Here is a 16,895-nt window from a genome sequence, read left to right as displayed (position 1 = left end):
GGCAGCAGAAACCGACAGGCCACTTACCTCCAAACAAAACGCTCTGACCCCGAGTTCCAACCAAGCCCATATCTGTTCAATAACAGCACGTGTCCAGAGAGAGAGAGAGAGAAAGAGAGAGAGAGAGAGAGAGAGAGAGAGAGAGAGAGAGAGAGAGAGAGAGAGAGAGAGAGAGAGAGAGAGAGAGAGAGAGAGAGGGCCCCCAGCCAGCCTCAAGGTTCCCTATGTATCCTCCTGTACCAAGGTGACAAGCTGCCACAACTACAAACTGGCTGCTGGACGGAGCAGCTGAATGCCAGCGAACCAGACTCGCTGCAGGAATACTGCTGGTTTGGATCTGCGATTTAAGATCTTGTTTGACCTGAATCCTTTTGGGTAGAATCCAAGAAGGTGTCCAGGCAAGGAGAAGAAAGATAAGCTACTCTTGAAAGGAAACGTGTAGGTAAGTTTCTCCTCTTTAAAGAGGAGATGGCGCATGATGCAAGCTAATGACTGCTCAAAAATGAACATACTTTCCAACAGGAATTAAGAGTTGACATGAGCTTCATACACTAATTGGTTTATACTGGGACATTGGGAATGAGTTTTCATTTTGGGCTTTTCCTAGATGACTCAGGATGCCAACTGGATCAGTGAAACTGCACAGCATTAAAAAGCTGGGACAGGAAAACCACAGCTATGAAGATGAAGGTATTCTACCACTGCTGTTACATTTGATTTTCTAGACACTATATATGCTTTACTTCAAGAAAATGTTCTAAAAAAATCAAAAAAAATCAAATAAAATACTCACTTTTGTCCTGACCCTTGCGCTCCTTACCATTGGTTGTTTGTAATTTTGTTGATATAGAAATCAACCTCATTGGAAGTCGCTCTGGACAAGAGCGCCAGCTGAAAAAGTAAATGTAAAAACATGTAACGCCTGTTCTATTCTTGTGTTGCAGAACCGACTGGCTCCTATATGTGAGTATACAGTGTGTGTTTGCATCTCTATTTATGTGTCTCAAGGCTGCATCTCTTGGAAGTCGCTGTCTTCTGCAGCATCGCTGTATCAGAAAATCTGTTTATCCTCTGACAGTCTGTTCTTTGTTCTTCCCTGCAGGACGATGGCAACTTCTAAGGAGGATGAGAAGTGAGTGAAAAGTTGTATTTTAGCTGAGCCGCTGGATATTTTGTCACATTGACCCACATAAAACTGCCTCAACTTTTTCTCTTCCACACAGGGCTCAGGGGAAAAAGGAGCAACCGACGATCAGGATTGGCTTCTTTCAGCTGGTATGTCACTTTCACTGTGTGTGAATTTGGCAGTTATGTCTCTGTTAATATGAATTTGACAACCTTATATTATATTATGTTAATATAGAGAGAGATTGTGAGAGATTTCAGCTGATACAAGTGTGTTTGCGTCTGTATGCATGATGTGTATCTATACATGTTTGTGTGTGTTCAGTTCCGTTTTGCCAGTTGCCGGGAGGTGCTGATGATGGTGGTGGGCGGTGTGTGTGCGGTGCTGCACGGCTCGGCCCAGCCCCTCATGCTGCTGGTGTTCGGCCTGCTCACCGACACCTTCATCGAGTACGACATCGAGCTGAACGAGCTGGCGGACGACAGGAAGGAGTGCGTGAACAACACCATCCAGTGGAAGCAGAACTACAGCGCGGCGCTGAGCCAGATCGCGGCGCCGAACCGGTCGGAGTGGGGCGCCGTGAACAGTTCGGCATGGGAGATGCTCACACCGCTGCGGGGGAGGCCGTGTGGGTAAGTAGGTTGTGAGTAATGTATGAGGTCGGCCTTTCGGAACGTGGAATATAGTGTAAGATGTGATATGAAAGTTTTATATCTGCGTTTAAGAGCAACTTGAAGCCGTGTTGCATGGTTGCCGTTATGTATGCTTTATCTGCACTCATTTTCAGGCTTCTGGACATCGAATATGAGATGACCAACTTTGCCTACTACTATGTCGGCATTGGAATAGCTGTATTCTTGCTGGGATACTTTCAGGTCAGTCCTAAAGTGTAGCTAAGCCTCAAACCCAAATCTGTGCTGAAGCCTGACATCTAATGGTGAAAAGTAGGGTACTGAACTGGCCATCTGCTATTGGCTGATCTTTGGTTCCAGGTGATGTCACCACCTGCTGTACTCTATAGAGGGTGACATCACCTGGCACCAAAGACCAGCCAATAGCAGATGGGCAGTTCAGAGTACCCTACTTTTCAATATTAGATGTCAGGCTTCACCGCAGATTTGGGTTTGGGCTTAGCTACTCTTTTTAATTTTGTTTATTATCCAATATAACAACTAATCTGAAATGACACTCGTGCTAGTCTATGCCAAGCATGTTTAAAATGGCTTGCATCAATAGTTAAATTACTTTCTAAATGCATCATTAGAATAATAAGGTGACACTTTACTGATTCTCATAGGGAAGTTCTCTTTTTGCTTGCGCCCCTCCAGTAGGAGGTCAAAGGTCAGGTTCAGCTACAGGGTCCAGCAGTTGAAGGGCGGGCCCCCGACTCACTACGCCACCCTGCTGCCCCACATACTCCCAGATCTGGCACTTAACAGAATTGTAAATCTAAGTGGGGCTTCTCTCTCAGATCTCCTTGTGGGTGACGTCGGCCGCCAAGCAGATCCAGATCATCAGGAAGCTGTACTTCAGCAAGGTGATGACGATGGAGATCGGATGGTTCGACTGCAACTCTGTAGGGGAGCTCAACACTCGCATGTCAGAGTGAGTGGGAAAAATATGATTTGCTTTCTCTTTTATTTGTAGAAGAACAAATTAAGCACTTTAGACTAAAGAAAGCGTAGATGTTTGACTTAACGTTTGGAGAATTTGCTATTATGCTGCGTATGTTGGTTAATATCCCTATGATGTTGTTCCTTCTCTATCACAGCGATATCAACAAGATCAATGACGCCATTGCAGACCAAGTTAGTATTTTTATCCAGCGCTTCACCACCTTTGTGTGTGGCTTTTGCATGGGCTTTGTGAAAGGATGGAAGCTCACCCTCGTCATCGTCGCAGCAAGTCCGCTGATTGGTATTGGAACTGGTTTTATGGCTCTGGTAAGACTTCTTCTCTTCTCGTCTCGTCTCGTCTCGTCTCGTCTCGTCTCTTCTCTTCTCTTCTCTTCTCTTCTCTTCTCTTCTCTTCTCTCCTCTGTTAAGCTGTTAACTTTGCGTCTCTGTCTTTCCTCTGGCTCTAGTTTGTGGCTAAGCTGACAGGGATGGAGCTGCAGGCCTACGCTAAAGCCGGAGCCGTGGCTGACGAGGTCCTCTCCTCCATCAGGACAGTGGCTGCCTTTGGCGGAGAGAAGAAAGAAGTGGAACGGTATAACTCTACTCACAAAAGTAGAACAGAACCCATATGATTTTTCCCCCCTGTGTAAGCAGATTTGAGGTGAGCTCCTCTCCTTCTCTGCAGGTACGACAAGAACCTGATCTCAGCGCAGCGGTGGGGCATCAGGAAGGGTCTGATCATGGGCTTTTTCACTGGATACATATGGCTCATCATCTTCCTGTGCTACGCTCTGGCCTTCTGGTACGGCTCCACTCTGGTGGTGGACACTGAGGAATACACACCAGGAACTCTACTGCAGGTAGAACCTACTTCATGAAATGATATGCAGTGAGGGAAAACACACTTTATCATCCAGGGATGCTCTTTTTTCTTTAGCTGTGCTCTCCTTCACATTCATATAGTTACTGTAGACAGAGTCTCACCTGGGAGCGGCTCATTACAACCTCTGTCTTCTACTGTTGACAGCTGAGCAGCTGCACTGGAGCATTTGAGGGTTAAGTACCTTGACAGGAGTTGGGGATTTTCCCAGCCAGCCTGGGGATTTGAACCCCAAATCTTTCCATCCTAAGCTCCCCTTTCTTCTTGATTTTTTTCTTTGTTGTTTTATTTTGAGTTGTTTTTATAAGCCCCTTGGTGTTTCTTTGTCTCATATGTGCATTTTCCTCTCTACTTTTGTCAGTTTTTATATCATGTATATGTGCAAAAAAAAAAAAAAAAAAAAGCCCTGCCTTGCAAAAGCCTCAGAGAAAAACTATTATATGGAATTTCTCCATGATCCTCTGCATTTACAGGACAGCTATGTTCAGGCATAATCGGGTCAACAGCTTGTAGCATAAATCCACTCTATCTATGACCCGAATCCTGTGGTACAAGTTTCATATTTTCTAAACTGAGACATCACTAGTCCATTTTTATGTGCAGTACATACTTTAGTGTTGTTTGACAGTGTTAACGCTGTTAAAGCTTGAAACTAAAAAAGTTTTCAGACACCTCATATGACTGTTTTTGCTGTGTTTTGCCATTCCAGGTGTTCTTTGGTGTTTTGATAGCAGCTATGAATTTGGGGCAGGCTTCCCCATGTCTGGAATCGTTTGCTTCAGGCCGCGGCGCTGCTACCATCATCTTTGAGACTATTGACAGGGTGAGAATGCTTGATGTTACACTTTTGTTTAGACCCATACACGGCACTGCAAAGCAAAACACTTGTATTTTCTCAGGTAAGCAGTGCCTAGTCTATGAAATTCAAGACACATATCCATTATTGCTCTGTAACTCAATTAAAAAAGTCTCATTTTTTAAATGTGTCATTGTCAGGAGCCAGAGATTGACTGTTTCTCAGAGGCTGGATATAAACTGGACAAGGTCAAAGGAGATATAGAGTTTCACAATGTGACCTTCTACTACCCTGCCAGACCTGATGTCAAGGTACTAATACAACTCCATTTACAATAATATCAAATTGACAGTAGGCATCAATACTCTTGGATTTCTGGAAAAAAAAATAAAAAATCTGACATTTTACTAATTTATTACCGATTTATTCTTGATAAAGACGATGCTGAAAACAAAAATCCTGCTGTCACTCCTTTCAGTCCCATTTCTGCCATGGCGTCATGTCATTTCTATTCAGATCCTGGACCAGCTGAGTGTTGCGGTGAAGTCTGGGGAAACCACAGCCTTTGTCGGGCCCAGCGGAGCCGGGAAGAGCACCGCTGTTCAGCTGATCCAGCGCTTCTACGACCCTAAGGAGGGCATGGTGGGTTTCACACGCACTCTAGTTAAATCCAACACCCCAAAATGGACAAGACGGCAACCTCTAAGCGCATGTGACACTCCTGTAATATACTGGATTTATTCTATCAGTGTGAAATCCTGTGTTAGTCTTAAGTCCTTCATGTCAGCTGCTGAGACAGAACATTCCCTTGACGCACCGTAGCTGCCATCTCCTTCCTTTTAAGCTTTATTCTAGTCCTGACAAAAATAACCATCCCCAGAGGGTGATAGGAGTACATGATAATCTGTTACATTATTCAGCCAATGGGTCTTAATAGCCTCATTTCTCACTTTTACTGAAATTAGAGTTCCTTACACCCCTTGCTTCCTTACTCCTTTCGACTCCTAGTGAAGCAAATGGCCTCTTATAGCCGTCCAGTATGGCGGGTATGCACAGGACTAACAACCCCATCATCTACACCAGCATTGTTGTAGAAACCACATTAATGCGGCCGAGTGCTTTAATGGTGTCATCCATCAGTTTTAGCGAAGCCGCCGCTCTCTCTGCCCTCCATCTCAGGTGACCCTGGACGGCCATGACATCAGAGGGCTGAACATCCAATGGCTGCGCTCGCTGATCGGCATCGTGGAGCAGGAGCCGGTGCTCTTCGCCACCACCATCGGCGAGAACATCCGCTACGGGCGGCCCGGCGTCTCCACGGATGACATCGTCAGGGCCGCCAAGGAGGCCAACGCCTACAACTTCATCATGGACCTGCCACAGGTGACGTGTCTGGCAGTACATACAGTTTCAGGATATATAAATGCTGATGTGCAAGGAGTATTATTCAGAGGTTTTTTTCATGTGCCAATGATGATTCTCTTAGCATTCCTATACTTTGATGTGGAATAGCAGCCAATCAGATCAGTAATTTTGTCTGTAATTTGACAGAAATTCGAGACGTTGGTGGGGGAGGGCGGGGGTCAGATGAGCGGCGGTCAGAAGCAGCGTATTGCCATCGCCCGGGCGCTGGTCAGGAACCCTCGCATCCTGCTGCTGGACATGGCGACCTCTGCCCTCGACAACGAGAGCGAGGCCGTGGTTCAGGAAGCCCTGGATAAAGTAAGTGTGACTGACCTTTGTGCTGAATTATCATTTCTGTGATTTGTCCTCATGCCTGTTATGTGTCTTTGCATAATAACTGCGAAGAACATCATAAGGTATGCATGCTCATTGCCACTTTTGAAGCGATACATTTTTGCTGATGGATGAAAAAACCTCCTAACTCCAATTTTTCATCCCTTCATTTTTGAATTTCATGTTTTAACTTCAGTTGAAGGATTACATGCTCCTCTGTGGGTTGAGAACATTCTGCCACCCTCGGGTTTATGAAACGTTCTCAAAACCCATTAGATTTGTAGATAGGGGAAAGCACACGCTCAAAATTATAACTTTTTCGCAATTAGAGCACCATTTTATTTTCATTTCAGAGCCAATACATTGGCTCTGAAGTGAAAATAAAATTTTTGAGCATGTGCTTTCCCCTATCTACACATATTGGTCGCTCAGTTTTGGGTTTCTTAGCGCTGCAGAAATAATCTAAACTAACTTGGCTGTGAGGAATCAATTCATTGATTAATCAAAACCAGGTAACACTTTAGATTAGGGAACACATTAATAAGTTGCTTATTAAAATTGTATGTATGATGAAAATGTATTGGTTCATTATTAGTCATTACAAACAACTTATTAGCACCTTATTCTGCACAATTGTATTTTACAAGTATACCCCATAAATTATGGGTTTTCCCTCAATAGCATCCTAATTAGTGCTTATAGCAGTCAGTAAGGTAGTTGTTGCACAGGAATTGGGCTTTTAGTATGTAGCGAAATGACAACAGCGAACTGCAGATATGACGCACTAACACATTTTTGATTTGCTCACAGGTACGCATGGGCCGCACCACCATCTCCATTGCCCACCGGCTGTCCACCATAAAGAACGCTGATGTGATCGTGGGCTTTGAGCACGGCCGGGCCGTGGAGCGGGGCAAGCATGACGAACTGCTGGACAGGAAGGGAGTCTACTTCACCCTCGTCACCCTGCAGAGCCAAGGAGACAAGGCGCTCAACGAGAAGGCTCGGCAAAGTAAGTTTTGCATTTGTATATTCTTATAAATCGACATTTGCTTTTCCCCAAATGCTGCACATTTATGTGGATTCATACTAAAAACGCTGAATTCTTCTTTTTGATTCTTCGCTTCGTTCTCAATTAAGTTAACTCGTTAACTCTTATCTGATAAAATCTGTAAGGATTTAATAATATAAAGATGACAACTATGTAATCATCTTCCTCTCTTGTATCTCTTGTATTAGTGGCTGACAATGAAGAAGAGTCAGAGAAGCGAAGTCTATCCAGGGCAGGCAGCTACCGGGCCAGTCTGAGGTATTACACAAACCTCCTACTGCACTTTCCCACTTGTTCATTTACTTAATTATGTGTAATATCCCTTGACATGGGCATGAGCGTGCATCTAAACGGTGTTATTATAGTGGCTGAAATCGAGTTGTGTCATTGTAGAAATTGATACCTTAATGAACGTAATTATGTACTTACATTTACTTTTACAACTTGGGCATTTAGCTGACACTCTCATCCAGAGCCACTTACAAAAAGTACAACAGTGGAGGAAGCTTGAGTTCCTCTATCACCAACATTACAAGCACCCAGTAATGAATGCAGCATCCACACAGCAGAGTAACTAGGATACATTCCTGTGTCCTTAGAATATCCATGTATACTAATAAGTGCTAGATATAGAAAGAGCAGCCAATCAGAAAAAAGTAATTGTTATTTTGACTTTAAAAGTTTTTACTTTTTCCAGAGCCTCCATTCGGCAGCGGTCCCGCTCCCAGCTGTCCAACCTCATCCCCGAGTCTTCTGTTCCCATCGCTGGAGAGCTCGGCCTAGGAGCCAAGGTCTGTGTGTGGGTGTGTGTGTGTGTGTGTATGTGCAAGTTCAGCTGTGAAGCGGGTCAACAACCTAACGGTTACATATTGGAGAGGGCGCCTCTTGTAAGCCACGCGTCACGTGTGTGTTTGATGTTCCTGGTATTGTGTGAATGTTTGTTTTTTCCATATGGACCCATGATAACTCATTCTCTTTGTTTGTGTGTACATTTCCCCTCTGTGTGTGTGTGTGTGTATTTGCATATGTGTGTCTGCTCTATGTGTGAATGCTCAGAGTGCCGTTCCAGAGGAGGAAGAGGAGGAATTTGTAGAGCCGGCTCCAGTTGCCAGGATCCTGAAATACAACGCACCAGAGTGGCCCTACATGCTTTTCGGATCCATCGGGGCCGCAGTAAATGGAGGAGTCAACCCAGTCTACTCTCTACTGTTCAGTCAGATACTGGCGGTAAGGTTAAAGTCCAAAACAAGATTTTCTAAAATGCATAAATAGAACACATCAAATGAAGAAGCATACAAGTCCGTTTTGAAATGTTTTGAACAGTCAGTATCCTTTTTTTCCCGTATAATATACTTGACTAGTATATAGTAGTCGATCCAAATCAGTTGGAGATATGTATGCACAGAACACTGAAAAATACAAATGAGGGGATTTGAAAAATAGATTTGAGTTATGGCTGATTTGAGTGAAGAGAGGTGGGATTCCTTTTGTTTGATCATTTACAGTTGATCAAATCGCCCCATTGATACACCATAGAGAGCTATTCTGAATAAGTCACTGTATTAGTCAGTAAAGCCATTTTGAGTAGGTAACATTAGCAGGATCCTTGTTGATCCAAAGGTCACTGACCAGATTCCCATGACCTATATTTTCATAGTGATCTGAAAGGTCTAAATGATCTCACCTACTCTGACAGGCTTGATAGGCTCATCTTGTGTCATCAATACAGTTCTATGAAGTCTCCAATAGAAGATATGGGATGTTTGAAATGAGTATAGAGAAAAGTATTCATCATTATCCATTAATTTTAAACAGAGGTGACTGATAAGTTAAATTAACGCCACTATTCTGTTTTGTCCCTATGCTGTGTGTGTTTTCACCTTCACATGTATGTTTATGTTTCTATATGTGCATGTATGTCTGTGTCTATGTGTGTAAACGCCTTGTGTGTGTGTGTGTGTGTGTGTGTGTAGACGTTCTCCATATCAGACCCTGTGGCCCAGAGGAAGGAGATTGATGGTATCTGCGTGTTCTTTGTCATGGTTGGCCTGACCTCTTTCTTCACCCAGATGCTGCAGGTAGGGGAGCAGTCTACTTTACTGAGACTGATTGCCTCAGCGCTTCCCTGCTTCTATTCAGTCAAGAGAAAAGGTTGTGGGAAAGTCAAGAGTCCTCCCTTACTTGGGGAAAATTAATGCCAGAATTTCCCTACGGGGATCGCTAATGTATTCAATTATGGTGATGACCACCGCGATGGTAATTTGTGTTAATAACATTAAATAAAAGTGCTTTCTGTTTGCGTCTGCAGGGCTACGCCTTCTCCAAGTCCGGAGAGCTGCTGACCCGCAGGTTGCGGCGGCTGGGCTTCCACGCCATGCTGGGCCAGGAGATCGGCTGGTTTGACGACCACAGGAACAGCCCCGGAGCGCTGACCACGCGCCTCGCCACTGACGCCTCACAGGTCCAAGGGGTGAGTTACAACCTCACTGTGATAGATACCCATCTTAACTAGTCAGTTAGTCTCATATATTAAAGAGATAATTCCAGCTCATTCATAATCCTCCAAACAGCTAAAAAAAATGTTTTTAATTTTAACACAGAATAGAGACTCCTTACCTTCAATATGTTCCAAATATCCCACAGACAATAGGAATCGTGGAAATGTCAGGATCCTAATTACAGCAAGTGTCCATCAAACAAAAAAAATGCACCAACCTGGTAAAACATGAAAGAACGTTCATTGTTGGTTCGGAAACAGTCGAGCCGGCCCCACCATGCTGATGATGGTCTCGCTCTACGGAGGGCTAAGTGTTGTTGTCATGACAACGCTGAACAATAGAGGCCACCATTGGACAAGAAATTTCACATAGACCCTGTAAATGACTGTAAAATACGCTGCCTGATCACTTACTACAGCAACTGCTAAGCAGAGCTGTGTCAAATAATATTTGCAAATAGTTTTTAGAGTTTATGTAGGACTCTGGTGTTCCAGATGGGTGGGGTTTACTGTAAAAGTGCAATTCAGATATTGTCATGCAATCTCAGGTAAGTTTATTAATTGTACTTAACTGTGATTGTCTAAACTTTCTGGCTCTGACTGTATTGTCTTATATGGTAAATCCCCCCATCTGGCTCCTAAATAGGCTAAAACAAACCATGAAAAGTATTTGCAACTTGGTTCTTTTGCTAGGAATCACATAATCTTGGCCATTGAATGTGTTTTTTGTTATGTCACTAAATCATGGGTTGAAATCTCTGTGAATATTCTAGTTAACGCTGTGAGGAAAAGCTCTGTAGGATCTCAGCACTGCCAACTCATACAAAAAGTAACAATTTAGTGCTGCAGTTACAGAGAAGCTTTTGCACCTTTGTGTCTCCTTACAGTGAATCTATCAAACTGTGTGTCATGTTGAGTCAAATAACTTCCTCCTCCTCCTCCATTCAGGCCACGGGCACACAGATCGGCATGATCGTCAACTCTCTGACCAACATTGGCGTGGCCATCATCATCTCCTTCTACTTCAGCTGGAAGCTCACTCTGGTCATCCTGTGTTTCCTGCCCTTCATCGCTCTGTCAGGAGCCTTCCAGGCCAGGATGCTCACAGGCTTCGCCAAGCAGGACAAGCAGGCCATGGAGGCCGCCGGACGGGTAAGACAGCGTTTCATATATGGTACATGTATGGCTTCCAGTTAGATTTGTAAATACCAGATAGTCACAGAAAGGTCAAAGCATTATCACAACCAGACTAGTAGAATAAGATCAGCTATTACTGACAGTAGATAAGAGACCGGGTAACAATAGTGTCTATTTTTGGGCTGCAGTTTTCAGCTCTTTTCTTGTACAGCCACTAAAGAAAAGCCCTATGCTAAAGCCAGATCTGGGTCCAATTGTATGTTTTTTTGGGTAATCCTGTAATTCGATGAGTTTGATTCCCATTGGGGCGACCCATGCTAAAAATGTATGCACTGGTACTGAAAGGCACTTTGGATAAAAGCCTCCACCAAATGGCACATGTGGTTTTATAGCAGAGGTGTTATAAGATTATTTTGGCCTTCCTAGTCACCAGATAGGCCTGATTTGCCACAGAAGACGATACAGTGAGTGCCAGAAAGTTCACAATCAAAGGAAAGTATTCGAAAGTCAATTTACTTTGAACTCGCCTTACGCTATCTTAATTATCCTGATGCGGTAAACCCCACCCGTTTGGTCCTCCAAATAGAGTAGATTAGATGAAACTTTAATGATCCCTATGGGGGAAATTGGGTTATTGCAGTAGCAGAGAATAGGATATAGATAAGAATAGAGCAAATATCTTATCTACACTACCAGTCAAAAGTTTGGACACACCACCATTTTCTTCATTTTTACAATTTTTCACATTTTATAATCAAACTAAAACTATGAAATAACACAAATTGAATTATGCAGTGACCAAAAAAGTGTTAAACAAATCAAAACTATCTTATATTTTACATTCTTTAAAGTAACCGCCCTTTGCCTTGATGGAAAGGCAAAGGCTTTGGAAAGAAATTCATACATAGGATCAACTTCACTATTTATATTTGTCTAAGGAACACATTTCAAGCATTTCAGCAGAAGCCTTTAGATCAAAATAGCTTTAAGAGAATGAAAAGCATAGTGCATTCAATCAGGTGTGTCCAAACTTTTGACTGGTAGTGTATATCTTATTCTCCCTCTTAAAACACACGCCAAACATTGTCTTACCTCCTATTTCACCCCTTGTCAACCCTGTCAACCCTGTCAAAACTGGCATTTCCTCTGGTATTGCCCCTGACAACTCTGTTATAAGTCTGTCAGTCAGCATCTCAGTGTGAATCCGTCTTGTCGTGCAGATTTCAGGAGAGGCCCTCAACAACATCCGGACCATCGCCGGCCTGGGGAAGGAGAAGCGTTTCGTGGAGATGTACGAGGCGCAGCTGGACGCTCCCTACCGCGCCGCCAAGCAGAAGGCCAACGTGTACGGAGCCTGCTACGGCTTCGCCCAGTGCATCATCTTCATGGCCAACTCCGCCTCCTACAGGTTCGGGGGTTACCTGGTGCGGCAGGAGGGGCTCCACTTCAGCCTGGTCTTCCGGTGAGAGGGGTGTGTGTGTGTGTGTGTGTGTGTGTGGGGTTATCGAGTTACAGCGGACGATCAGTTACAGTATATTCTCTCACCGCCTCCCTCTCGTCTCTCTGGCAGGGTCATCTCTGCCATCGTCACCAGCGGCACGGCGCTTGGCAGAGCCTCCTCCTACACCCCGGACTACGCCAAGGCCAAGATTTCAGCGGCGCGCTTCTTCCAACTGCTTGACCGCGTGCCAAAGATTAGCGTCTACAGCAACGAGGGAGACAAATGGGTATGAGGCTATCAGTGTGTCGTGCGCTGTGCTGCACACTGAGCGTACAAAATAAATACAGACCGCCTGCTCTTGCAATGACGGATTCAAAGGGGAATCCAGGTGAAAATATGATTCCCCATTGATTTCAGTTAAGTTCACAGGAAGATGTAGATGGAAAGAGGAGACAGGTTAAAGAAGGATTTTTAATACTGTGTATTTATCTAGAGTTTCAAAATACTGTGCATCCAAAAAAGTGAAAAATTAATAATTACCTGAAGCTCATCATTCAATATCTCTAAAATACAGAAGATACAGTTTGTAATTGTTTATCATTTTGTCAACCGTGGACTAAAGTTATGTGCTCATTTGTTTTGTTTTTGCGCTACCAATCATTTTATGACTTTAGATGTCTTTTTTCAAATGGTGGATATTTAATTGTGGAAAAAACCCTATGTAATACACATATGTATGCACAGTATTTACTGTTATGTCTTCCACAGAGGGCCTGACCTGTCTTTTGTGGACAGGAGGTGGCAGCCTAACACACACAGAAACACACTCCAACCTCTCCCTCCCTCTCCCTTGTTTTCAGGCTGACTTCGGAGGGAACATTGAGTTCATCGACTGTAAGTTCACCTACCCCACCAGGCCGGACATCCAGGTGCTGAACGGGCTGAACGTGTCGGTGAAGCCCGGCCAGACGCTCGCCTTCGTGGGCAGCAGCGGCTGCGGGAAGAGCACCAGCGTCCAGCTGCTGGAGAGGTTTTACGATCCTGACCACGGCCGAGTGGTGAGGAGGACACACACACACACACACACACACACACACACACACACACATACATAACATAATGTTACATACAGATGCATGTTGAGTGTTTCCTTCCTGTATGAATGGTTCCATTTCAAAATGCTATATACTTAGGTTGGAAAAAATGTCACCTGGTGATTTTTTTTTGTCATACACAGTGATTTAAACATGGAAATGTGCAGATGTTCACTGATTGATTACATCCTCTACATATTACTCTTTCGTAAGATAGAGAGACTTTTAACTTTATGCCAGCAATCATTTTGTCAGTGTAGGTGTCACATTTTTCAAATGGTGGCAATCTCATTTTGGAATGAGTGAGTGATATGTGTAGTCTGCTCTCCACAGTATGTCTTTGCACTGTAAATGAAGTCCTGTCGCCCTTGCATACTGAGTGTCAGTCTGTGCTGTGAAACCTGTAGGTTGTCAATATATCTCAGCACCAATGTCAAAGACTTAATTGCTGTGCATTTAGTGTACGTGGTGATTGAAGTGTTTTTGACTCTCATAGCACTTTGATCGATTTATTAATCAGCGATTTATGCTGACTCTGGGCTTTATTTTAAAAAATGTTTTCAAGGCACTTCACCTAGGTTGCAGGTTTGCCTTTGTGCCAGAGAGGGATCACTGCCAAGATGCAAACGGCCTTAATTGAGTTGGAAGTGGTTTGGAAACGCACAGTCTGTGTGCTCTGGCGGGGATTTGAAAAGGGGCGATATCACCTTCACATCGTTAGGAGTTATAACAGGAGAGAAATTACACATGATGACTCATTAAGCTGATTGTATTTCCAACTTTTATTGCTATATTGCTTTGTACTAATGGTAAAATCGATTGTTTCCTGCAGCTGATTGACGGCCACGAGTCGGCTCGTGTCAACGTCCCCTTCCTGCGTTCCAAGATTGGCATCGTGTCCCAGGAGCCCATCCTGTTTGACTGCAGCATCGCCGAGAACATCAAGTACGGCGACAACTCACGGCAAATCAGCATGAATGATGTCATCTCCGCTGCCAAGAAAGCCCAGCTTCACGACTTTGTCATGTCACTTCCTGAGGTACTATGTGTTTAGACAGCCAGTGAGTAATTACACACGTACAGTTGAGCCATTGTTGGATAAATGTACTGCTGAAGCACCATGGGTTTCTGCCTACGCCTTATATATAGAATTACAGAGCTTCACATTATGTTCTTAGAAATCACTTGGTGTGAGACAAATACTCCAAGTTCTATTCAATACACACTATTTTTCTGCACTGAATGTACACAATAGTAGGGGTGCTTACTCTTTTCATGACATATACTGATGAGGTGAATCCATTATTGATTTCCCTTATTAAATCTCTACCAATCACAAAGCAGGAGATGTAGATAAAGAGGTGCAGAAGGATTTTTAATCTTTGTGACAACTGAGATGTGGATTGTGCAGATAGGGGCTGCAGCTCAATATCAGGGAGATGTCCCTAAGATTTTGTACATTCAGTAATTAATTCTATTGTAATGTAAATTTTTCTCTTGGACCTTTGTTGCATCAGAAATACGAGACCAACGTCGGCTCCCAGGGTTCTCAGCTGTCCCGCGGCCAGAAGCAGCGGATTGCCATTGCCAGGGCGATCATACGTGACCCCAAGATCCTGCTGCTGGACGAGGCCACGTCTGCCCTGGACACCGAGAGCGAGAAGGTGCAGCGCAATCAATACTGAACACATTTTTATTATCGTCACCGACCGGCGGCGCGCTAAACCCCCAGAATCCACACATTTCATATCCACAGTACAGTAGAGCTGCTTGATATTCTCTGGGCACAGAGAGCAAGACTAATTATTATTATCATTAACATCATTATCGTTCATCATCTCTATTATTATCACCAACAGCTCACAGCTCAAACCAACCCTCCAATAGAGCCTCTGTAAAATGAATACGGCCCCCAGACCTGTGCCGTCGCTTTTCCAACTCGAATGGCTGCAGCACGCTGCGGAGCAAAGAGGCCTCTGCAGTGCACAGATCCATTGGGACATTCTAATGATAGTAATCAAGGCATGATTGTGAAATTACTGTAATTGCAAGCCGTGTGTGTGTGTGTGGGGGAGAACCAATGCTGGTTTCTACATGTGTGTGTAATCCATGTACATTGCTTCATGCGTGTGTGTCTGTGTGTTACAGACCGTGCAAGACGCCCTGGACAAAGCGAGGGAGGGCCGCACCTGCATCGTTATCGCCCACCGCCTGTCGACCATTCAGAACTCAGACATTATCGCCGTCATGTCCAGGGGCTTTGTGGTCGAGAAAGGGACGCACGATCAGCTCATGGCCCTCAAGGGAGCCTACTACAAGCTGGTGACCACGGGAGCACCAATCAGCTAACTGCTCGGGGGAACGGTAGCCAATTAGCAAAGGGAGCCAGCGGCCCAGAGAGACAAAAGTGAGGAGCGAGGAGTGTTATCGCAGTATGTCAAGAGAGCCCAGGACTGGAAGTACGCCAGATGCACATTTCCAGGTTTAAATAAAACGAAATAAATCACTGTGCATGTGCTGTAATCCCACTTCTGGCTCTCGTGACGATGCTGCCCGCTCCTCGCTTTTCCCTCTAGCCAGGAATCAGGAAGCGAGAACGCCATTTCAGCTCGCCGCACCTGTTCACTCTTGAAGTATTTATTTTGCAGCAGGGATCCTGCCGGGAAGTGAGGGGGCGCTGTGGGTCACGTGTTTCAAGGTAGTTCCACAGTGTCTTTCGTCTAGTGTTTTTTACTGTCCAGCTGTCATGTACCATTTGAAAATCCAGCGCACACCAAATCTGCGTTGTTATTGAACTGAATGTATTTCATATTTCAGAAACATTTAAACACACTGCACTCTAATTAGATCTCTTGGTCCACGGTCTCAGGCATACTATGAATAAATCAATCGACAAAGCCAGTAATGAATGTTACATCAATAATGCTCACAACCTGAATGACAGTTTTCATGTCAGTGTCCGATATCCTCGACTTAAGTGTTATTTTATGTATCTTTTATGCTCTCTGTTTCTCTTTATATTACATTTACTTAAGTTAGATGATGAATTGTAAACCAGGGACTTCTGTGTGTAGTTTACATTGGTTGTTCTGTGACATAAGATGATATACTTGTAATAAAGCGAACATGGAGAAGTGAGCGGATACTGTGCTCTCTGAGTGTTGTCAGCGCGACTCAACATCCAGCAGAGCAGAGCACAATAGTATTAAAGCCTGCTGCACCGAAATGCCTTCCGCTGGGACACATGTAGGGGATAATGCGTGGCAAGGTTCGCTGTTATGTGAAGATAATACTGTATGTCAGCATTTCAGGGCTTAGCCGTTTATACCAGAGATGCTGCGGGCCTCTCCCTCCACTTCATCCCTTGCATAAACTAAACCATGAATAAGCAGTTTGATAGCATAGCATGCGGTTGCCTAAGAACTCCTTGACTGAATGAAAACACCCTGACAAGAATATTTAATCTGAGGCAGCCGCCTGATTCCCTATTCCGTGTAAGGGGCGTTGATGTCACCGCTTG

The 16,895-nt window shown here is 44.2% G+C and overlaps 1 protein-coding gene across 2 annotated transcripts; it reads left to right on the top strand.

Annotated features, from left to right (window-relative positions):
- Window positions 1-617: 617 nt before the first annotated feature.
- On the top strand, window positions 618-15,995 carry LOC139914283 (bile salt export pump). 2 transcript variants are annotated; one of them, XM_071902562.2, is made up of 28 exons: window positions 618-690; window positions 945-963; window positions 1,103-1,132; window positions 1,224-1,275; window positions 1,451-1,758; window positions 1,914-2,001; window positions 2,598-2,731; window positions 2,898-3,069; window positions 3,210-3,334; window positions 3,428-3,602; window positions 4,332-4,445; window positions 4,619-4,729; window positions 4,935-5,060; window positions 5,598-5,801; window positions 5,970-6,140; window positions 6,966-7,167; window positions 7,395-7,464; window positions 7,904-7,997; window positions 8,263-8,433; window positions 9,180-9,284; window positions 9,515-9,676; window positions 10,652-10,855; window positions 12,061-12,302; window positions 12,411-12,567; window positions 13,142-13,339; window positions 14,208-14,414; window positions 14,893-15,039; window positions 15,524-15,995. In XM_071902562.2, the coding sequence occupies exons 1-28, from the start codon at window positions 618-620 to the stop codon at window positions 15,722-15,724; spliced, it is 4,062 nt and encodes a 1,353-aa protein (XP_071758663.1). In that variant the 3' UTR covers window positions 15,725-15,995. The 2 variants fall into 2 exon arrangements, with proteins under 2 accessions (XP_071758663.1, XP_071758665.2); XM_071902564.2 differs by lacking the exons at window positions 618-690; window positions 945-963; window positions 1,103-1,132; window positions 1,224-1,275 and having other exon boundaries at window positions 1,481-1,689; window positions 6,966-7,135; window positions 7,366-7,457; window positions 7,888-7,997.
- The last annotated feature ends 900 nt before the right edge of the window (window positions 15,996-16,895 follow it).

Source organism: Centroberyx gerrardi, chromosome 21 (assembly GCF_048128805.1).
Source record: "Centroberyx gerrardi isolate f3 chromosome 21, fCenGer3.hap1.cur.20231027, whole genome shotgun sequence".
Classification (NCBI taxonomy): Eukaryota; Metazoa; Chordata; class Actinopteri; order Beryciformes; family Berycidae; genus Centroberyx; species Centroberyx gerrardi.
Note: the sequence above shows the minus strand (reverse complement) of the source record. Positions and strands in the feature narration are given on the sequence as shown.

Coding starts and splice junctions, on each gene's coding strand:
- LOC139914283 (XM_071902562.2), top strand. CDS start 618: ATGCCAACTGGATCAGTGAAACTGCACAGCATTAAAAAGCTGGGACAG. Junction 1,276..1,450: donor GGATTGGCTTCTTTCAGCTG/GTATGTCACTTT, acceptor GTGTGTGTTCAG/TTCCGTTTTGCCAGTTGCCG. Junction 4,730..4,934: donor CTGCCAGACCTGATGTCAAG/GTACTAATACAA, acceptor ATTTCTATTCAG/ATCCTGGACCAGCTGAGTGT.